Here is a 23,339-nt window from a genome sequence, read left to right as displayed (position 1 = left end):
CCATATCTGGACTGATTCCCTTCTTTTTACGTTTAAAGAAGCAAGAGAATTAATGAAAGAGGATCTCTGCCACTGCTTCTCTTCTGGGCTGTTAGAGATTCATCTTCCCCTCATCTACCTGTATTTCACGGTCTCCCCAGATGCTTAATGCTTTAACTGGGCCTGCCCATAGGGTACCAATTGGTTTCTGTTTCTTGGGAGGATTTTGCTTCTAGGCCGGCTGCCAGGCAGCCAAATTCTGGTCCAAGCAACCTCGTCACAGTTAAGGGGATTGCAGGCCAACGACAAACATGAATAAGAGAGGAGCTCCTTCCCAGGCACCCTGGGCTCCTTCAACAGAACAGCAGTCTGTCATTGCCAAGGCAGTGTTCCACAGAGAAAGAAGCTGAAGACACCATTCAGAAGATTTGAGTTTTTAAAGTTTCTGTAGGCACTGAGCATGGTATCCTCACTGATACACTCCAGGCGCAGGGCCGTATCTTCAATCTAAAGGCAACCAGTCCTTCCAGCAGTACTCCTCTGTACTGCCAAAGTAAGGCAGAGAGAGCACAGAAACGTCTGTCCTCAGAGCTAGGGAAAAGCCAGTTTCCACAAAGCTGGCATAACCTCTTCAGTGCCATCTGCTGCCCCATTCTTTCCAGAGGATATTAGGGAAAATGCTGCAGGAGATAGGGCAGAGGTAGACACTTATGAAGTCATTACATCTGTTGTCATTAAAAAAACAGCCTTTATGGATGCTAAGCTGACACTGCAGGCAGGTTTTGACAGACTCGTGGACCAGCCCTGGCAGGAGCAGAGGCAACAGAGCCATACTCATTTACCATTTTCACTCTATGAGAACTTGAGAATCTAGCTGGCACAGCAAGTTAATGACATCCTATTTCAGTCATGTATTACCTCATTTGCAAACAAAAATACACCAAGTACAGTTTCAATCACAATAGGAGACTACACATTCACTCCTAGGAAAGGCCTGTCATTTGATCTGCAAGTACGAAGTTTAGTGCACAGTAGCAGATAACAATATCCATTCACAGTGTATTTATGTGCTGTCTCCACACTTAGGTGTTTAGTCTGCTCCTAGCTATGATTTCAGTATATACACTCTTAAATCCCTAATTTGCCTGCTCTGTTTGGAAAGATGTCAGTGTCTGTGTTCTCACAGAAAGTTGTGCAACATGTCTCATTTTTGCTGCATGTTTTCACCACAGAAGGAAACAGTAAAGGCCATCTGGGAGTGAGAGTTGTACAAAAGAAAAAAAAGACAGAAAAACAGCGCTTGTGCAACATCAATGACTAGCCAGGAGACACAGCAGCCTACATGGAATTGAAGCAACACAAACTGAAGCATAGATGTCAGATGCATGGAAAGGCTGTCCCAGATGCAGAGCACAAGAAATGTTAGCTTAAAATGCCAAGACTAAAGCTAAATGCTCAGGAAATAACACTCAGAGGTATGCACATGGAGTCGCATAAATCTCTGTTAGGGACAGGTGTGTACAGTCTTTGTTGCAAGAAATCGAAACACCTTACCCGTGCATTTTAACAAGGCCAAAAGCAGTTGATTCTTCCCATCTAAAACAGTGAAGAGAAGGAAAGAAGTCAACATGATGGCAACATAGATTTTACTGTATTGGATTGACAGTCTCCTCTTTCTCCACAATTGCCTCTCCTCACCCCCTGCATGGTTATTTCTCTGTACTATCATAGTTGTTACTCACACAGGCATTTTAATCATACAGAAAGAATTTTACAAGCTAAATGCTCTACTAACTACTATGAATTATTGGAAACAAATTGTACATGCAGATTAATACTTAATGAAGAAACTTTTCCCAGTGCTCTGCACTGGAGTGCAAATATCAGATTTAGCTAGCCTATTCCACCCCAACCTGACTACAGTGGGTTAGGACAATTTGACCTGTTTTCCCTAGAGTGCAGCACAGCCTTATTACAAATAGACATAAAAATGAGAAATTGAACTGCTAGACTCGATTAGATCAGAGCTATCCTTTCCCTCTGAAACCGACAGCAATCTTTACCCCATTTACAGACCTTCCACGTATTTCTGTATGATTTCAACGAGGTTTTTGATGCGCAATGGAAGGTTCCATGGATCTTCTTGAATGCTGGCTTGAATATTATTCCGGCACCTCACTGTGGTTTCTTCCTTCTGTTTAAATTCTAGGAAAAAAATGAGTTTGTTAGGCAGTAAGGAAGTGCAATGTAGAGTGGTTTTTGATTCAAAATGCGCATACAGATGCAAGCAGAGATACATACTATCAATAGCAACAGTTGTGAATGAAAGAGGTTCTTAAATAGACAGTGCAGAAGGAGAAGGAAAAAAAAGAATATTCTCATAATCCTATAATCAGCAGTCTCCTAGCACTGTTTGCAGGATCACAGGCTAGAAGTCGTATATGCGGGTGATGTGCATGGTAAGAAGAGCCTTGTGCAACTCAGATCTGACATCATTACCTTCTGTTCTGACGTTCATATATGATACAGCTGCCTGCTGTGTATCTAAATATCTAAATATATCTAAAGTTTCTGTGGCTGTGCAGAATCAGATCAGCCTTTTGGCTGCAGCTGTTGCATCCCACAACACTGATGAGAAGTTGGGAACTATTCTGCTTTCTTTCACCTGATGGCAGCTAATTGTTTAATTACAGAGTGGAGAATCTATTCTTCACGACTTAGCTAAGCTATAAAGCCCACTGCTGGCGATAAAATCTGTAAGCAAACAGAAAAATGGTGCCAAATAACTGCGCCAAACAGAAACAGGACAAGCATTCAAATTTACATTTGTCACTGAAAGGTGTCTGCAGGAGCAATTAAAGAGGCGTTTGGTCTGGGGATTCCAAATGTAAGCAGTGCTTTTGTGCTCATTAGTGTAATGAATGTGCAATCATCAGTTAACTTCAGTTAACTAAAAGACCCTCTCAGTCTAATTAATCTAACTGTAATAAATTAGACTCCATTTAAGTGAAATAAAATAAAGGAAGTGAACACAGGGTGTCTGTGATTTCCTCACTTTATTCCAACAGTGCACTGAAAGACTAATAAATAATCAACATAGATGTGAATGTGTTTGTGAAGATGAGTTCATGTAACAGAACTTTGCATGGTCTGGAATCAGGAAAAAAAAGAAAAGAAAAAAAAAAAACACAAAGAAACCTCCTCTAGATTTTCCCACTGTGACTTAAAAATAGAACTTGTCAAGGTTGGGAGGCCCAGAAGTGCAGCACCTGAAGTATATTAGAAGTAGTAGGAAACAGTGCAGATTTCAAGTGGGAAAGGAAATGCAGCAAATGTTCAGAAAATAAAGCTTTGGTATTTCAGTGAGAGAAGAAACCACATCCTGGACCCCTAAACCGTTAAGACAAAGGTCCTAAACATGCTCCCTGAAGAAAAAGAAAACATGGTATCATTTGTTTGCTCTCTATGGGAATCAGTTTTCAAAATAAGTGACATGTGAGGATGGAGTTTACTCTGGCAATTACCCATCTCTGAAGAAAAGCAGAAGTCATTAAGCAAACTCAGGCAGAACCTTTTGGTGCCTCATATCTACAGTCAGTCCCTCACCAGCTAATCAGAGTGTTCACCCTGAATCTGACATAACTGTACCTTGTACTTTCGAGGTACATATCTGCGTGCTCACGTCAAAGGATGGATCTGGACACTTGTGAAAATGCTGTAAGGATTCAGTAGCATATAAGAGAAAGGTGTTCTGTGTGTTTTAAGAAGAACTTGTGCAGAATTTCCGTGATCAGACATGGGACCTGCCTTTAGAGTCATTGAGTACCCTGAGCTGGAAGGAACCCAAAGGTTCATCAATAATACACAACTTCTAATGTACAACTGTTCAGACTGCACAGTTACGTAACGCTGTGTGGCAACATGGCGTGTGTGCATTCATGGTAATCTCTTAAGTCCTAGAAAATCACATTTTTAAATACAGTCAGCCTTCTTCCTTACCTTGCAAACTGTGGTCCATTGGAAAGTGCTTGGTTTCTTCAAAGGCTTTAGTTATTGCTGGTCCTTTTAGAAGTGCATTAATTGCATCAACCTACAATCGAAATATTTTCCATGTTAGACTTGTGGAAAAAAATCTGAATGGAAATCTTCTGGAAAAAAATGCAAAAGCCATTACAGCATTAATATTTTTGAATGAGTTTCTCTTTTCTTAATAAATATTATTAAGACTTTCTAACCATGAATTACCCTCGAGAGCCTCGCACTGAATGATGTTCTACACAAAGAGCGAGCCGCATGCTGATGTGATAAAACCCATTGCAAAACAGTTCTCTGGTGCTGGCCATCTATAAAGATATCTGTAGACTGAACTTGTGAGAGCTCTCCTCTGATTTAGAAGTGTGATTCATCAGGATTGTGCATTTTGTTCATCTTATTTTCTCCTTTTCATCAAAGCTTTTTTCTCTTTAATGCTTCATACAAACCAGCTCAACATTGCTTATATCACGCAAGGCAACTTGAATGCTGACACACTGTTTGATAAAACTGCCATACAATATGCTTCCAGCTTCCTTCCCTCAGAACACGATTTCATTAAACAATCTGATGCTTAGAAATTCCTGTGTTGACACTGATAAAGAGAAAGCAAATCTTTGTAACAATAAAACCCTTTTTGTACCTGGTTAAAAAGATGCTCCAGACAGCCATGAAGTTTGTCTTGTTTATCTAAAGGAATCCTCATGTCACTGGGAAGCTCATCTCCTAAGAAAACAAAGATAAGTTTTTAACTGTCTCATCAGCATAAGCTGTGATGAGGCCAGAAATGATACTAGCACATCCTCACACTGCAGTGGGTAAAAATTGATCTCTGCTTTATCTCAAATTTCAAATGCTCATACTTCTTTCACATAATACAAAGACTTAATAGTTCTTCCATACTCCAAATTTCCTGTGGTTTGTTAGAAAAAGAACAAATCTTGATCTTTTCATATTCTTTTGATTAGTTTGAAGGAACCACATCTGCAACTGAAACATGCATTTGCTTATAATCAGCAGAGTTATCACCCCCACTAAAAGGTCTGCTATGAGAAAATATGCATGTTACCTAGGCATGTACTCACCTGATCCCATCTCATCACTGCCCAAGTAAGAGCTATTACTCCGTACACTGGTGTAGGACAACACTGAATCCCGGTTGCTGTTACATTCACTAGAAAGAAAAGCAAAGTAGGTGACTGATGCTCCCAGCCTGAAGCAAAGGAGGTCCTGGCCTATGATAAACTATCATTTACACTAATCCCCAAGTCAAATTCTCTTATGCATATGGAAAAGAAATCCTAATTACATGCAACGTTTGTTGCCAGCTCTAAGGATATCACCATAACAGCATAAATGGAAGCTACTCAAGATGGGAGAGGAAATTTAAGGGATCTGTACCACTGGAATACCAAGCATGGCAGACCCGCAAATGCCTAAGGAAGCAGAAGAGTCACTCCAGTTGCTTTCACACCACTGCTGGCTGATGCATACATGAAAAGTTGCAGCAAGAATCATTTCAGTTCAGTTTATACTAACTATAACTTACTGAAGGTGATCAGAAAATCAATGGTCTGCCCCCTCCAGTTAAATGACACAGTGTTTTTAATGGCACAAACCAAAAATAAAATCCACAAAATTCTCCACGTTGTCTTTTCCTCTGCTTTATTTTAGACTAAGGTGAGACAAAAGGGTAAGAGCAATTGAAAGAACCCTAATATGGATTCTTGCTTGTCCTTTCTTAAACCTATTGCCAAAGATACCTTTTTTTTTCTAAGAAAAAAATAGTTTATAGCATCTATATCACAATATAAGCCCTTATGAAATGTGACTTGTGATCCTCATAAAGCACTACTATTGCAAACAAAATATTTTCTTATTTGCAATTTGTTTATTTTTGTAGTTCCTCAGTAGTTTTCAGATCAAAATGATAAAAACACACTTTGTTCTCTATTGGATAACTGCTATCTGTAATATACACATAATTGGCTAATAAAGACAGAACAGAATAATCTTTCTCAGTTTTCATTTACGTGTAAAACTTTGGAACAAGTGACAGATCCACAGGCACTGTTCTTAATGTCACTTTGTTACACAGGATCGATTATCTGCATTTATAGAAATCATTTAAACCAAGCTGTTCATGGGATTCCTATCAACAATGAGAGAAACACTTCACATTTCAATAAAGCAGCTCTTGAGCACATGTGCAGACTTAAGTCTAGCACCACAAGTAGATACTGCAGATCTCAATATTCTAAGTGCCAGTTCTGATCCTTTACCGACTGGATATTTGCTGTCTTGTATTCAGCTGGGCCAGACCCTGTGCAGACTACCTGCTTTGGCCTTTTCTGATGGAGAGACTGGACCATGAGGACTCCAGATGTTCGCTGCAATGTAAACTATTCTGATTCTGTCATTTTTGCAGACCTGTAAGAATACCACGTGGTACCACTTGCAGTATTACAGAAAACCAGCACGTAGTAAAGAGTCATGCCTGTAATAGCATGGAAGTAGCTAAAATGTATAATTTATTCAGGTTATTCTAAATCCTGCAAACTCACTATAAGGTATTTTTACTTCTTTGCATAGGAAAAGTCCTATGGCCTTCCAATTAATGTAGAAATGACCTATTAAGGGTGTAAAATTGCAATGGTCAGACACGATTGCAACTTGTTCCATTTTTTGTGAACTAAACTTTTCAAAAGTTACCTTCCAAGAAAGACAGAGTTGGAGTGTGTGAAATTTCCTTCAGTAGCAAATATTCCAGGAGAAGCAGTAGTCACTTGTGTCCCAAAACAAGATTTCAAGACACCTGAATAAACATTTGCACTTGTGGTTTCAGAGGCCCATTAAGAATTAAAAATAAAAAAAAGCCCATTTCTGTTTCTCAGTGTCTTAGATTTCTGGGAAAACTGTTTGCAGAATTGAATGAAAAAAAACCTTATAATAGCAGCTATTATCAGGCTGAAAACTCTGAAGCTTCTGAAGTTTACAGCTATATGATATAAAAGGGGAAAGTCAAGCTAGATTTATTTACTTCATTTTGTTATGTTTTTGTTAATATTCTAGAAGTGCTGGTATTTTGACATTAGTTGATATTTTGGCATAAAACATTTTTTCAGACTAACCTGTAGGAGTCTCTGAAGCTCATTGTGTCATGTCCAGAGTCTTCCTGGTCCTCCTCAGAAACCTTGAAACAGACCTTCTTGATGCCACCATGCTCAGCTTTGTCAGGATCACTCTCTTCTGTTCCCAGAGAAGGTGGAGACGACTCCTCAGTGGATGGTGGCTCACAGGCACCACCTTCTGTAGGTTCTGTTATGGTGGACAGAAGTCTGCAGAGGTAAAATATGTGGCTGTCAGGAACTGGTGGACAGTTTCACAAATGAGATATAATGGCTATGACCAGCATTCAGCTATGTGAAATCAAAGACAACCTTGCCAGTATTTGTACATGGACTACAGCTATGTAAAATCGTGAACTCTAAAAGCGGTTCACTGAAATCTGTTTATCTCAATTCACAAAAACTCCTGTTTCTGGAGGAACTTTATCTCCACAAGGGACAATTTAATTGTTGTAACAATGCAGCCTGAAAGGGCTCTGTTTTTAATTCAACAAAGTCTGCAATTTCTGCACCCCAGGCACTAGATTTCTCTCCTGGGGAAGTGCTTGTGCTCACAGGTTCTCTCCCAGCAGCTCTTGTTCTTTCTTAAATGTGTTTGAGCCAAGGCACTACATGCCTTCTGATCAGTTTAAGTTTTTGGTGCATGATGGGCTCTTTTCTTTTGTCAATAAAAGCAGCTGTGGCCTCATGTCACAGCGATCACTCCTGCAGCACCTGCTAGCAAATCCCTTCCAGTTATGTCCAATACACAGATCAACTATTCAAATCCTTAAGTACCATTTCTAGGAGACCTGTGATGATGAAAAGAAAAAACAAAAAGGAAAACAAGTTTAAAAGAGAAAGCTGCTGGAAATCACAAGTTTATTTGGTCTGCCTTATGTCAGACAAAACCTCAAGGTGAGGCACCCTGTCTATACAGAGGTCCAAAACCTCTGGCACACAAAACACTCTTACCTGCTAATATAGTGTACGTTAAGCAAAATAGTGGCTGTTGAATTCAGGGAGATTTTTAGGTGCAAAGGGCAATAGTGAACATAGGGGTGGATCTGCATGGGATAGGTTTGACACTTCATAATAGTCAATGAGCTGTAATGCAAATGTAATAAGAGTAAAAGAGTAGGGGCTGATAATGAGGTTTCTGGGGTTAACATCTCCCTTCTAATCAGATTTGCTCTTCGCAGTGCATATTGGATTCTTTACTTACTTATTTATCTGAACGACGTATTGCTTCATTTCCTTCACTGCAATGTCAAGTTTGTTAAAAAGATGCAAGTATGAGTCCTGTATCTCTCGATCTTCCTGTTTGAGCAGAAAACTGAGTCCTCTTTCTTCCTGACTTGTTCCTCCATTCTGCTGGCCAAAACTACCATCGAGATCTCCATCTTCTGGGGTCAGACATCTCCAGGATGGTGCAGCCATAGTGGTGATGCAATGTTGAGTATATGAGACTGGATTTACGGTACCTGCTAAACATTAGAGTCTAGTTAGTATGGCTCTCATGAATCTTAACAATCCAAATGGTAGTTTAGGATAGGTAGAATTTAAAACGAAAATAAAAATGTCACATGATTATTTTATATAATTATATTCCATTACAAAATCTTTTGTTATTATTTTTCACTGTCCCTGTCATACCAACTAGGTGTTTTGAATCTAGTACAGTCCAGAGACAGGTTAAATTATGGGAGCAATGACAGCACTCATAAACTATCCATTTTGCCCATTTGAGTATCTAAATGCATTTGTTGTTAATGAATTCAACCTCTTGGCAGTTGGTCTGTGTTATTATTCTTCAAGATTTAGAAACATTTACATAACACACGCACATATGTATAAAGACATACATACATCAAGACATAGGATGATGTAATTACAGAAGATAAAATATGTTTTCTTTTTAAAATACTGACAATTTTGGTGCTATATTTGAAATACCATGGAATTTTAATATCTTCAACTAAGTGGGGCTTCTTTATTGATTCATTTTGAATAAAAGCAATATATTCTTCAGTGGATTGGTTAGACTACAATTCACTGTATCTTTTCCAAACATTCCTGAACTCTGACTTTGTTAGACAGTGAATCAGATGCACATTATGAGGTACTATGATGAGGAAATGTTGGAACTCAGGTATTCAAGTTGCAGGATAAATGCTATGAAGCAGCTACTTTTGAAGAAGTACATCCCCTTGAGACAGAGTAGAGACTTCCAGCTCCAAGATAAGGAATTTATTTACTAATCAGAAAAGAAAATATCTGATTGAACAAGTTTTCAGCCTGAAGGTAGCCTCTCTTCACAGCACAGAACCTTTTCTAGCACTGCTATTACAACACAAGCAATTATCGTTTTACTATAAAATTTTGAAGAGAAAACAAGGGTAATGGCAAGACTTTGTTTCTTTGGAACTAATTTTGACTTCACTGAGCAGTGTAAAGATGCAACTTTCTATGCAAATAAAAATCAGTATGATTTGAAAGTTAAATACCTTGTTCTGGATCAAGACCAATAATAGAAGGTTTTCGTCCGATGCGAATGCTGAACGACCTCCCTGCTGAGGTAGTGTTTTTGGGGTATGACACCTCCATGAGGTTAATATGGCAGTTGGTGGGGCAGAAATCCATGCTGTTGAGGGAATGTGGTTCCATGATGGCTTGTTTGAAGGCTGGGCTCACCTTTGTCTTTAATCCATCTGCAAACTGGCAGAAATAAAGCAAGGATATGCTATTTCATTTGCAAAAAAAAAATATATATATATATATATGAGGCAATGTAGATAATCCTCTTCTCTTCCTGCTTCTTATTCAGAATCATATGATTCTGCTGCAGCTGAACAGCACATTCCCCATAAAATGCTCATAAACAGCAAATGAAAGCAATTAGCAGTACTTTCTAGGGCACTCTTTTCAACCAGCTCAGGTAACTGCACAGAAGACCACACTTAGTTTCTTTGATACACTGTACATATGCTTATCTTAATTCTACAAATCAAACATTGATCATCCTGTTGCGGCCACATTTATGCAGTGACATGGTGGAGATGAGCCTGCAATAATATTTTCCAACTCACAGCTCTGACAAGCTGAAAGGAGCAATTTAAGGTTAAGTTCTTTTTCCTCGGAACTTGCATTTGAGTAACACATAGAGCTGTTATCATGCTACTGTGAAGCTGTTTGAATCCATTAATAAAGACAATCAAAACCCAGTTATAGCTAGGCAGAACAGTCTTGGGGCTTCAATAACTAGTAGGGTTGTACCTCTTGGTAGTTTGCAAGCCGCCTGCTAATGCTTTCCAGCTTAGTGTCACAGATCTGCCGGAACTCATACTGGGGCATGGTGGACACTGCACTGCTTAGGGATATAAGCCTTTTGCAATTCCTTACAAAGTGGTTGTCTTCTGCAGCAAAGGCCTCTAAAATCTAAACAAAAAGACAGAATTTTAATTGTGTAAGACTTGACAAAATTCCACCAAATTAATGGTAAATCCTGTATAATGTCACGCTTGAGTAAGGTCTTCAGAACAAGTTGCTGTTATAACCACCTGAGAGCCATTAGCCTGTCTACTGCTCAGACAAAAAAACATTTCTCAGAAACGTTCAGAACAACAAATTGCTCAAGATATTCACTGCTCACTGCCAAGGTAATCTGGCTCTGGCACACTCTGACTTTCATTGAGCTTAACAGTAATGTCACTGGGATGTGATAGAAACATTTACTATTATCTCATCATTGTGCATAGATGGATCCAAATACATGGCACTGTTGTTTTCCAGTAGCTATGTTTCTATCTCATTCTTTCAGTGATCCATCCAGTCCATCAGATGGGGAAAAGAAAAAAACCTTGATTTTTTTTTTTTTTTTTAAGAGTAAAGGAAATTCTTGCCTGAAGAAATTAATCTTCAGTATCATCAAAAAGTACATTACCTGTCAGAAAATAGAAAGAATTCCAACGCCTCTCACTTCCAGAGAGACTCTCCTATCTCTCCCTCAACAGCTGAAACCTAGGAAGATTTTGCTCACTTGCCCACAACAAATGAGAGCTAGTTTGAGTCAGTCCATTTTAATGAGGAAAACTCCAGGCAGAGTTGAGACAGTTGCGTGCTACCTCATCTGAAGTAACAAGACAATTATAGAGAAATGCCCATATTATTCTCTTCCCAGTTCTGTTCAGGAATGAAGTTGGCCATGTATGTTGGTCAGGTACCTTTGCTGTGAGACAGAAGCAACCTTTTGGTTCCACAATTTTCTCTAGGACAAAGGATTTGATTCCTGCACTGCTGACATATTCATACACCACCCCATGCTCCAGGTGAGTGTTATCCACAGTCAGGCTAATGAGAGGTGTTTCTTCACCACTTATCAGTGGAGAGCTGACAGTCTGTTGTATCTGGGCTGGAAACAAAATAAGTCATTAGAGGCGTTCAGCAGCACACATGAATTCAGACATGCAGAGGAAAGAAAAATCTGTTGAGAGGTATTAAATGCAAAGACACAAAGATACAACTTCTGGCTCAAGGAGTCTGGGAGGGTACTGTGAAGAAAACATTTGCTGTTGGCCACTACAAGAGAGTTTTAGACAACCCACATGCTCCAGTTCAGATTCTGATGTTCTTCCAAGTGGGCACATGCACATCCATGCACAGAACACCATTTTAGTTCTGTTCAGCATTCACATACATAGTCCTTCACAGAAGCTTTCAAAGGGAAGTATGCTAATCTTAGAGCCTTGTTGTTTCTAACAACCCTCTGGAAGAATGCCACTTTTCTGTTGAAGTTTTAGGAAGCTAGGTGATCTTTGAGGTCCTTTTCAACCAAGGCCATTCTATGATTCTATTAAGTGTTCCAGATGTACTTTCTGTACAACTGTAAGACTGAGATGGTAGGGCAGAAACAGGGTGAGGAGATGACATTTTTAAATAAGGGCAATAACATTGTCATCACAGAAGAAATTTAAATTTTAATCAAATTGAGATTTGCCAGAGAACTGCTCCCTTGCCTTTAGAAGCACCCCTCCTGCTGTTGCAATGCCAAAATGCACTGTTTGGCCTTCAGACTACCAGCCTCAGCAGTCCTTACCTGGGATTCACAGAGATGTTCTTGGAAAAGTTGCCAGTGGCATTAAGAGAATCCAGGCTCAGACCTTTGGAGCCGATCTGGCTTCAGTATTCTCCCCTACCATCTACTTTTCCAAGCTGGAAGAAATATGTTCCCCCCCACCTCTTGCTGACACAGTGGTAACACGCTCTGAAAACTCACTCCAGATCAAAATTACGTAAATGAAGTTAAAATGGAGCTACTTGCAGACCTTCCCCTCAAGCTGCTACTGCCCATAAATTCCTAGTTTGCAAGGGCTACCAAATGGTTCTAAACATGCTGAACTATTCCATTTCAAAAACTGGCTTTTGTGAAGACAAGGGATGGGATCTGATTACTTTTATGGCATCCAGCAAACTGAAAAATATCAAAATATCAAAAACAAAGGCAGTACCTTAAGCCTGAATCTTGTTAGCATCCTACATCTACCAGTGTGCAAACACATCTTATTCAGCCAAATAACATTGGTTATCTATATCTGCTTCTAAATTGTGCCTGGACTTGTCCACACAGCTTTGCTTGCATTTTTTTAACAGGTTCTAATAAGAATATTTACCTTTTTTTTTTTTTAATAGCCCATAGTAGAAACTACAGAGCTAACATGTAAAATAGAGTCCAGACATCTCATAGGAAGAACCTCCTTTATCATTATTTTAAACTGGTTTTTGTCTCCTACTTAGATTTTCAAAGGACAGTTAATGTCTCCTTCAGGCCTTTTATTGAGTATCTTGGCACAAGAGAGGGCCTTCAGCCATGAGAATGGTTTTCTGGTGGGGAGTATGCTGACGTGGCAGAATCACTGTGTGATTCTGGTATATGGCTTGATACAAAAGCAGTCAACAAAATAAATCATTACCTACCCGAGCATGCAAGACCCTATGTCATTTACTGAGGGACTTGGGCTATAACAGTTAATAAAAAGCAGAACAAACAACATATTTTTTTCTCTACTTACATAACAAATGACATTGCTACGTATTATAGAGATTCTCTAAGGCACTTGCTGGAAACAAACATCTAAGAATTCACTTAGTGATCCTAAAAATCATATTTTCTGTTCAGGAAAGAGCCCATAACTCCAGAGAGTTGCAGGGGTATAATTTCTATGTCTATCTCTTTTTTCATTCTACTAAATAAACTGCAAGATAAGAGCACTTCTTCTGACAGACCTCATTTTATTACAAAGCTTTACTAGCACAAGAGATATTTAGGACTAATCATAACACTTTATATTTCTACTGCAGTTTTCCTTTTCTAAGCCCCTAAATCTTCCCTAGGTTTCCTTCTCCTATTTAAAATCTTTACCTGATTCCTGGTGGATATTTTGAAGTGGATCCAAATCTTCATCTCCTGTCAGTGAAGTGTCTTCTTTGTTGGACCCTGGATGAGTGCCATTCAGATATGCACTGGATGCTGCTTGCTGAACTCTGTCCTCCTCAGCATCTTCATGTGTTCTGTACACCCACTGGTACAATCCCTTGCAAGAAATTATGACCCCAGTAAAAAATGTTCAGTGTCCATAGGGCTGGACTACAAAGACTAATCTAGCAGCCAGTTAATTTTTATCTTCTACACTGGCTGAAATATTAACGTTATCCCAGTACTTGAATTGCAGAGACCAGAAAATCAGCATCAGTATCTGGGTGCACTTCTAGTCTTAGTAAGCAGCTAATAATGTTTAGTAGTGCATGAACTGATACACATGCTGTTGGTACATGCTTTTGCAACTATACACAGCTGGGATTTGCTGTAATCAGCTCCCTTGGTTACACTAGGACTTTGGCATGGGAGCAAATTGAAAGAGGCTTGTGAAAGTTGCTCTTATGAACATTCATAGAGTATAAAAACACAGAAGAAAGGGAGGAATTAATGTACTTTGAGGTTTTGTATTCATACCAGCACTTCCTGTTGTTTGGTCCTGTATGCTGTAAAGTGCTCCAGAACATCCATATAATTTCCATGTGATGCATTACTCCCATTGACTTTCAAAATGCATTGTCCTGGATGAAGGCCTACAGCTGCAGCCTCAGAACCTGATAAAAACAACAGCAGGGGAGTTAGGCAGAAAAGCCTATGACTCTGACTATGGAAGAGAAAATTGAAAAGGTTGGAAAGGGTTTCTGGTAAAGAACAGCAAGAAGGAAAATCAGCTGAATGCTGTCTTTTCAAGGCTTTTGCTAAGTCCTTATTTGAAGGGAAGTTAGTTGTATGAGACAAATGTATCTATCCTTCAGAATTTCTGTAGTGCTGGGAGAAAAAGAAACTTGTACCATGCTTGGTGTATATGTACATACTCTTATATAACATATGTACTCCAGCTTAATTATACCACAATCTTCCTACTTACCTCTTCCTACTGCATGAACATATGGCGGTGCTGCTCCCCGTATCTGAAAGCAAAGTGCTTCAGGACAATCTGGGATTTTAATGATCCTGCAGGTAGATCAAGAGGAGGAGAAAACAACATTTTAAGTTAAGCTGTTAGAGCTCTAGGCAATATTAAAAGCATTTTTCTTTGGCATTCACAACTGAGCTTTGGATAGAGGAAAGCACCCAAATAGTTCACAAATAAATAAAAAATAAAGGGGCTTGAAGAAATCACTGACTACATCTACATTCTCTGAGGCAGATGGGAGATTTTCTTTCTTAATTAAAATTTGAGACTTGCAAATTTATTAATTTTTAAGCAAGTAATGCAGGACAGAAACTTTCTATGGTACTCATATCCATATTTATTTCCATTTCCAGGGAAACCTCAGTACAGCTGTACTGACTTACAGCAGCTGAGGATCTCTGCAACAAAAATAAACAGACAAGAATCCAGCATCAAGTGATAACTGGGAAGGTTCAATTTCATAGGAAATTAGGAGGTTACAAAATTTAGCAATGTCAAAGATATTAACAGAATCGTGCCTCATAATAAAGTACCATAATGGACTGAAAATGGTATGGGCTGATAGAGTTAGTTATCCAAAAGTAAGGCAAGCTTCAACAGAATGGAAATTACTTTTGCTTGAACAGGTATTAGGGTCTGAGATGTTTTATATCTGTGACAGATGACAGCCCTTATGGGTCAGGGTTTTTTTTGCACAAATAGGCCAAAAGTTAACTGCTATGTCCAGAACATATATCCTAACTCATTTCTAAATGTATGGGATTCATCACCAAAAACAATCTGTGACTTTTGTACCATAATCATTTCTGTCATTTCCCTGTTTTCCTGTTGAACAGTCTCTTATTGGAAAGAGTTTACACAGCTCTCACTACAGACTGTAGAAAACATATTTAATAATTGAAAAATAACCCCCCCTGCTTAGCACTTACTCTTTTGATTTGATGGCTACCAGAAGCCTAAGTGGCCTTCGTGAGCAGAAGGACTGGCTTAAAATGGTTTCCACTTCTGTAAACGGGCGTAGGAAGACTAAGTCCTCATTGATGGAATAGATTTTCCTTCCTGCCTGCAGGCCAGCCATCTGCAAATGAAACCAACACCACAGGAACTTTGGATCATTGATAGTATCTCTGAGATTTCAGGCTCCACGGTGTGTTTAGAGAGGTTTGACTGCTATTGGCAGTTCCAAGGCTTGCAAAAAACTGTATATATTGTATTGGTTCATCAAATCCTTCATTATTCATCCTTAAAAGTCATCTGCATTTACAAAAAAAAACAGATTTCGCCAACAAACCCATTGCAGATATATATATCTTGCTTTGTACTTTTCTGCCACATTTTTTTGTTTCCTTAATAGGAGACTTGAGGCTAGCTGTGTTACCCAGTGAGATAGAGAAGTGTGATTTCCTACAGCCTACAGGCTGAGCACAGGAGAACAAGTTGTTTTTGGTCCCTAGCCATGCAAAAACAATCTATACCCAATACCATAAGTAAATGCAACCTGTTTTTAAGTGGCAGTATAATCCTGCCTATGCTTTAAGTGAAGTACTTGCTCTTCATCAGAATAAAAGGACACAATGTTTTCATTTTAATTCCAAACTTTTTCATCTAACTTTAGTAGAGACAGATTCAATGATAGAATCCAGATCCCCTGTTCTGCCTGCTGGACAACAACCCTAAACATACTCTAAACATAAACCTTTCTGTGATCTATATCAGTAAAATGTGAATAGTAGCACCTACATTGGGCGTTAAGATATCAAGAAAATATCAAACTTCCTTTTAGTGAAGTAAAAATATATAAATAAATATGAGACTGTGGCTTCAACTATTAACCCTTTGTGGATTAGTATTATTTCCCTTTACTTCTGAGTCCAGCAGTTGGGCTTGTTTCTAAATGTGACAAGCCCTTTCCCTGTTCTGCCTGGAAGCCATTGGCAAATGTCTTGACTGGGAGAAAGGAAGTTAAACAGTATTCCATAAATCTCTTAAATATGTAACTCTGACCTCTGAAAAAAAACAAATCTGTAAGTGTACGACTGGAAAAACTTTGACAATGCCTACACATGGCTTGGCTTTTCCTAAATATATCAGAGATCAGTTTATCTACATTTTCCTATACTTTTTTTTTTTTTCCCCCTCAAAATTAATGGAGAAAACTACAAAGTGCTCTCCTTGGTTTACTTGCTAAGCTTCCTACAGTTCATAACGTCCTCTCGTGTACCCACACTTAACGTTTTTTCCTTTTTGTACATAATGCTCTATAAAGCTGATAGTATGTATAAATAGCAGTAGATAGGCATTTTAGCTTAGAATAGAATTTTGTAAAGTTTATTATTCAGAGGAAATGTTCATGCTATTTGCATTTAGAATCATAGAATCATTTAGCTTGGAAAAGACCCTAGGATCATCAAATCCAACTACTTACTTACACTGATGAGTTTATTATAAAGTAATAATTGTACTATACATTTCTAAAGTCATTATGGCTTAGGTCTGATTTTCTCAGAGTAGCTCACACACTTAGTGTACGTGCAGCTAACTAAAATCTTTGCATATCTGCAATCATTCTAGCAGTGGATGACCTCTTTATATTACCAACTTACTGCTTGTGCATATGGGAAACCTACCTGCACACATAATCATAGTAAATCTGTAAATTTACACAGCTCCATATGAATCCCTACAAACTAGTAACTTCAATCTAAACATCTGTTGCTCTATCAGGATTTAACTAAGCAGGCTAATAACAAAATGACAACCTGTCTAAGAGTAAAGACCTGCGATGTCACAGCACTTGCACTTTATGGATAATGGATGCTCCTCATGACAACTCAATGCAGCTGCCTGGATCCAGGCCACTGTATTTTCCCACACACCAGCATTATTCCCAGCTTCCAGCTTGTTCTTTGCAATTCATCTGCATGGCCACTGGCCAAGCGGCTGCGCTTCGAACACATGCTGTTCAAACACCAGACATCTGCTCATCACTTGACTGTTCACAGTAAGACAGCAACTACACCTCCCAAAAGGATAATCTTTATTACTGTTGTTTCCTTCTGATAGAATATAATTCATAAACCAGCTCCAAGATTAAAAGCTGGGGAAGAAGTCCAGCTGTAACTAATGTACAAGTGAGCTAGGTTAGGAAAGAAGGTAAGGTGCAAACTGAGGAGATGCTGACTGGTTATGGAATGTATTTCTGAAGACACGTGATTTTGGGATTGGCATCAGATGTGCCATATCTAAAACCAAAAAGCCACCTGTGGCATGTGCATGAAGTTCAGTGCTGTGTGCCACCAGAGCCTGTGCATGACAATTTTGACCCTGGTGTACTAGGAGATCAAAATGCCAAACTGAAAAGCAATGCATTGATCTTTAATAAATCCATGCAAGCTATCGGTTTGTTCAGTTGGTGAATCTGGAATTGTACTCTGGTCCAAAGTCTGACAGTTCTAATGAACATAATGCGCTGTGGTGGGCACTGTGAAGCAAAGCTGTATGTCTTAATTTTTGTCCCTGAAAAGTATGACAGCAGGCATATGGTCTGTAAATGGCCCACAGCTGCTGAGCCACACGGAATTACATGCTGGATATCCTTCTGGTATTACAAAGCCATTAAAAAGCCCAAGATCATAATTAAATACATTACTATTAGACTTCAGGTCTTTCCAGAATGAGCCTCCAATTCAGAGACATGCAGATTTAGTTCTTTTATTGAGCAATATTTTATGTTGAGGTTGAAAAGATGGGCTTATGGTCACAAATAATTTGTCTAGGAAGATAAAGATTCCTTAGAAAATTGTGTGCTTCTGTTGTTTTAAAACACAAGCAGATTTGAAGGATATTCCACAGGCAGATTGCCAAAGCAAGGACAGCAGGATTATCTATCAGGCAATGGTTTACAGTGGAAGTTTAAATTAATAACATTTTTAGCCAACCTATGTTGATTTTAAGGATGGAATCAGTTTCTGTGGTGACCACAAAACAAATAAGAATTAGCAATACTGAGGTTATTTAATAATTAAATTAAAAAAAAAAAAAAAGTGAGCATTAAGTTCCAGCTCAAAATCCCTTCCTGTTTGACATTCCCTACTTGCTAAAATCAGCATGCTCCAGTCAGCTGTCTGCATTTGGTCAGTCATCCAGGCCTACCTGTAGCCTAAAGATGGGATCAACAGATGACCGTAGACATTCAAATCCTGTAATGGTTGTTCCAGACTTTTATTTGGAAATATTGCCTCTGTGTGCTGCCACACAAAGTGATTTAGTCTCCTGTCTTGTCTTTATAGGTGTAATTCTCATGAGAAAATTTAGGGCATATGTTTTAAGGAAAGAAAATCACAAATCTAAAGTCTCCACTCAAATATACCTGTTTGTTGTTGTACATTTCCACTACCCCAGCCAACATTACTTGCCCTCTCTCATCAGATTTATCTGGTTCCACATCCTGGGCTGCAACAAAAGAGGGGTGGTGAGAGAAGAAGGTGATTGTCCCCCACTAACTTGTAAGGCCCATCTGGAGTGCTGTGCCTGGGGACTCCAGTATGGGAAGGATGTGGAGCTGTTGGAGAGGGTTCATAGGGCCACAAAGGGCTGGAGCACCTCTTCTATGAAGAAAGGTTGAATGATTTGGACTTGTTCAACTTAGAAAATAGAAGGCTCTGGAGAGATCTAATTGTGCCTTCCAGTAGTGTAAGCTAGTTCCACTAGTGTAAGCTCCACTAGAAGGGAGTTTACAAGCAGGAGGGAGATCAACTTTTTGTGCAAGCAGATAATGACAGTACAAGAGGGAATGGCTTTAAGCCAATGGCTTTAAGCGGGGAGATTTAGGCTAGATGTTAGGAAGAAATTTCTTTCTCAGAGGGTGGTGAGGTGCTGGAACAGGTTGCCCAGAGAGGATATGGGTGCCCCAACCGTGGAGGCATTATGGGCCAGGCTGGATGAGGCCCTGGACCCTGACCTGGTAGTTGGAAACTTTGGTTAGTTGGTAGTCCAAGGTCTTCAAGGTCCCCTCTGACTTCAGGCATTCTATGATTCTATGAACCAGAGGTATCCTACCATCACATAAAGATACTGTTGCTGTCTGTCATCTATGAGAAATATTCAGCAAGGAAGTCACTAACAGATGCCAAAACCCTTGGTAATTTACATAAACAGTTTATTACCAGAGGAATTGTAGAAGACTTCAAATTTTCTGTTAGCTGCCTTTAAAACAAACAGACTTTAAGAGGATAGTTTTATACCTTTTTAAAACACAGAAACATTATTAGCTAGGAAAACCAAAATATTTACAATTATCAGGCCTTACCTCTGCAGAAGACCCTCTTCGAACTGACTTCACCACAACTGCTTTGTTCTTCTCTTCTATGTCAAATCCATAGTCATCCTCCTCAGGTAAAATCTTAAAAACAAAAAGAGCACCAGGCAACACTTCATAAACATGGAGTGAGTTGAAAGGCTGAAGAATGAAGTTCAGAAATTGGACTTTTCATTTAAAGCCATGATTGACATACACTTGCAGATCTTAAGGTCAAAAGGGACTATTGGGTTATTTGGTCTGAACTCCTACATAACACGAGCCATTACATTTAATCTATTATTTCTGCATTGATCCCCTTAGTGTACTAAAGCAGAATTTCTTGGCAGTTATGCAGCTATGATCTGCAGTCTTTAAGAAGTGAAGAATGTATTCCACCCCCATGAGGGTTTGTTCCAATAGTTAATCAATCTCCCACTAAAAATGCATGCTTCATTACTCAGTTGCTTTTGGTTTAAAATTCTAGCCCTTCATTTTTTGTAAGCTATTTCAACTTTCAAGAATTCATTAATATTCTGTATTTTCTGTTAGTAAATACACTTACAGACCAAAGTGAAGTGACTTACTCATTGTTATCCATTTTACATAAATTGGGCATCTTATGCCTATTTCTTACAGATAATTCTACATAAATCTACATCACAAGAGTTGGTCAGCTCGATTTAATCATTACACATCAGTTGTGATGTGTAAGAGAGAACACTGCAGGAAGACATACAAGACTCACGCAACATGCTCAGTCTGTACACTTTATGGCTGGGAGAAGATTGCTGTTCTTGCTTCTGGGAATCTGCTTCCTTTTATTTGCACTGAGGTCACACAGACCAACCTTATCGATATTTTTTTGAAATCATACAAATTATGGCAAATATATCATTCACCCATCCTTTTCTAGTGGTTTATTAACAATAAAAAAAGCTTAATAACCCACTAACCATTTTAAAAAATGAACTAAGCCTGGCCTCTGGTAAGTGGACAAATAGAAATTCTAGTGGATAAACATCTTGCTGTGAGTTAATTCTACAAATTTAAGAGCTATCCAATGAATCAGAATTGAGTTGAGAGGAGAAATAAAGCTATCTGTAATCTAGCATGCCACTAGGAAAAGCACTATGAAGAATTACTTGATTCTGATGATTCCTGCTATCTCAGAATACTGCCCATTAACCACTAAAGTCAATCATCTTAAAATGTTGTCCTTTTTCAGGATTTAACCTTACGAAAAAAAACTAAAGAAATAGAATATCCTTTCTTGCAAGAGCCCTACAGCCACATTAAAATAATGCTTAACACAAAAGACCTGCAAAGCAAAAATCCTTCTAGAGGACATTTAGATTAAATGACAAAAAGGAAAGAAAGAAAAGTAAAAAAGATAAATGCCATTCTTTGACATTCCTAAGAAAATATTTTCAGAAACAATGCTCTTTAAAGTACATTCAATACAAGGAGAGCCCTCTGTTAATGAGTACACCACCAGTTAGATTTTTAGTATTGCAGGTGTAATGAGTTTCAACCCAATCCAACATGTACTTACAGCACTACATGTCTGGAATTGAACAGAAACTTTTTAGGATACCTTACCATCCAATTCTCATTTTGCATTTGAAAGAACTGCTCAGTTTCTTTGATTGGACTTTGAAAGCGTAAGCAAAAAATGTATTTAAAAATTTAGAGGCTTTGATTTGCAAAACTTAAGAATCCATCAGCTACATAAGTCTACATGATCATTTGCATGCAGCTATCATTAAAATGCATGAATACCTTCTGTATGCTAGCATTTTTACTAACCTGTCTTCCTCTGTTTCTTAGTACTGCAAAATGTATTGTTTGAAAGCAAAGAACCAAAACACATTTAAGAATCCCCAAATGCATCAACATTTGGAGCTTTATCACCATGTTGTAAAGAAAGAAATCTGACATTCTGTATACTGATGTTTCTGTACCAGGAGCATCCTTATGAAAATGTAAAGTATGGATAATATTCTACATGCAATACTTGGGAGAAGGCTACAATTCATTCTCTGCTAAAAAACAGCAATACCTTGCAATTCCCCAGCTGATTACCACTCATCCCTAAGGAGTCCAAACCAATTAAATAACTTGCCACTACAAGAATTATTTCTATGCCCCTGAAATACAATCGGTTCTTTTGAACATTAAGAAAGCAGCTGCTTAATCTTGAAAAACAACCACATTAAAAAAGGTACCCATGTGAGATATAAGCCTTTTTAATCAAAAACAGAGGGCAAACATAGTCAGAAGCTATTCAGAGAGAATTTCTGCAGAGATGGGAGGGAAAAGAGGGGAGAAGAAAAGCTATGCAAAAGAAGGTTTATTACACCTGTGTCTGTTACATTCACAAAGCACTTTGTCGCATGGGTCATGAGAGCAGCAGTTAGCAGTGTGGTACCTTTCCTGTATGAGGAGAATTATGGTGTCAGAAAGTGCTTGGGGCATGGAGATGTTCACTGTTTATGAAGGAAGATTTCTAGGAGAATGAAGATGACAAAGGTGTGAGGCAGTTTGCTATCAGCTCATCCTCAGCTGCAGGGCAGCTTCTAGCACTGCATACATCTTGCTTGTGGTCATGCTAATATCAAGAGAACATGAGCAGTGGCGAAGTCCTGCAGATAGATGAGATTTTGTATCCTAATTTTTGAATGGTAGACTGAGGTATGGAACAACTTGAGGTCCTGCCCAGACCATACAGTGAGCTCAAGCGTGAAATTAAACCAAAACTCAGGTAGCCCTGACTTCTGTGCTCAAACTACTGGCTTTCATTGGTCACACTTCTGTACTCAGGCCCCTGAATGACTTGAATTCCAGGACATGACACAGCGCTGGCTGTGAATTGCAGTGAGACACTGCAACTACTCTCCTGTAACTACTGCAGCACACTACTGGCAGCTACTGGATGCCCTGGAAAAATGCCCAGGTCTGGAAACTTGAGATTTAAACTTAGAGTCCAGATCACCAATTCAGCATGGTGGTTTTGAGAATGCTGCATAAAATGTACACAGGTATCACCTTTGAAATCAACTGAAATGCTTTTCTTTTGAGATCAGATAAATATATGAATATATCATATAATGATATGTTGCAGTCTTCTGCAGACTGCATTGTCTATGTACCATTTACCTTGGGCATCTGTCCTTGTTTGATACCAGCTTTAATTTGCATTGCAGTTGGCCTGGGCTAACAAATAGATGTGCTGATCACAAGTTCACAGCGTACTGAAATAACCAAGCCACAATGCTTGGAATCAATCCAAAATCCAATTTTTTTTCAACTATAAAAGAATGTTGTATATTTTTTCAGTGCATCGAGATTTATGTCCTCCAGTAAGAAACAATTGCACAAATAAATGTGTATCAAACTTTGTTTGAAGTGCATTAT

General features: G+C 38.7%; 1 protein-coding gene across 2 annotated transcripts in view; it reads right to left on the bottom strand.

Annotated features, from left to right (window-relative positions):
* Nucleotides 1-23,339, bottom strand: part of PREX1 (phosphatidylinositol-3,4,5-trisphosphate dependent Rac exchange factor 1) — a 148,913-nt gene that overhangs the window by 9,864 nt on the left and 115,710 nt on the right. Inside the window, exons 17-31 of one of the 2 annotated variants that reach the window (XM_052683632.1) lie at nucleotides 19,935-20,027; nucleotides 15,556-15,704; nucleotides 14,579-14,664; nucleotides 14,128-14,264; nucleotides 13,537-13,708; nucleotides 11,342-11,529; nucleotides 10,395-10,556; nucleotides 9,626-9,836; nucleotides 8,344-8,602; nucleotides 7,143-7,349; nucleotides 5,097-5,185; nucleotides 4,655-4,737; nucleotides 3,979-4,069; nucleotides 2,056-2,184; nucleotides 1,534-1,575 (exon numbers count right to left, since the gene is read on the bottom strand). In XM_052683632.1, the coding sequence (XP_052539592.1) occupies nucleotides 1,534-1,575; nucleotides 2,056-2,184; nucleotides 3,979-4,069; nucleotides 4,655-4,737; nucleotides 5,097-5,185; nucleotides 7,143-7,349; nucleotides 8,344-8,602; nucleotides 9,626-9,836; nucleotides 10,395-10,556; nucleotides 11,342-11,529; nucleotides 13,537-13,708; nucleotides 14,128-14,264; nucleotides 14,579-14,664; nucleotides 15,556-15,704; nucleotides 19,935-20,027 (2,098 nt within the window). Of the gene's footprint in view, nucleotides 1-1,533; nucleotides 1,576-2,055; nucleotides 2,185-3,978; nucleotides 4,070-4,654; nucleotides 4,738-5,096; nucleotides 5,186-7,142; nucleotides 7,350-8,343; nucleotides 8,606-9,625; nucleotides 9,837-10,394; nucleotides 10,557-11,341; nucleotides 11,530-13,536; nucleotides 13,709-14,127; nucleotides 14,265-14,578; nucleotides 14,665-15,555; nucleotides 15,705-19,934; nucleotides 20,028-23,339 lie in introns of both variants that reach the window. The other variant, XM_052683631.1, reaches the window with a different exon arrangement.

Source organism: Tympanuchus pallidicinctus, unplaced genomic scaffold, assembly GCF_026119805.1.
Source record: "Tympanuchus pallidicinctus isolate F22 unplaced genomic scaffold, pur_lepc_1.0 scaffold20, whole genome shotgun sequence".
Lineage (NCBI taxonomy): Eukaryota > Metazoa > Chordata > Aves > Galliformes > Phasianidae > Tympanuchus > Tympanuchus pallidicinctus.
The sequence above is the reverse complement of the archived record's forward strand: the minus strand, read 5'-3'. Positions and strand labels throughout refer to the sequence as shown.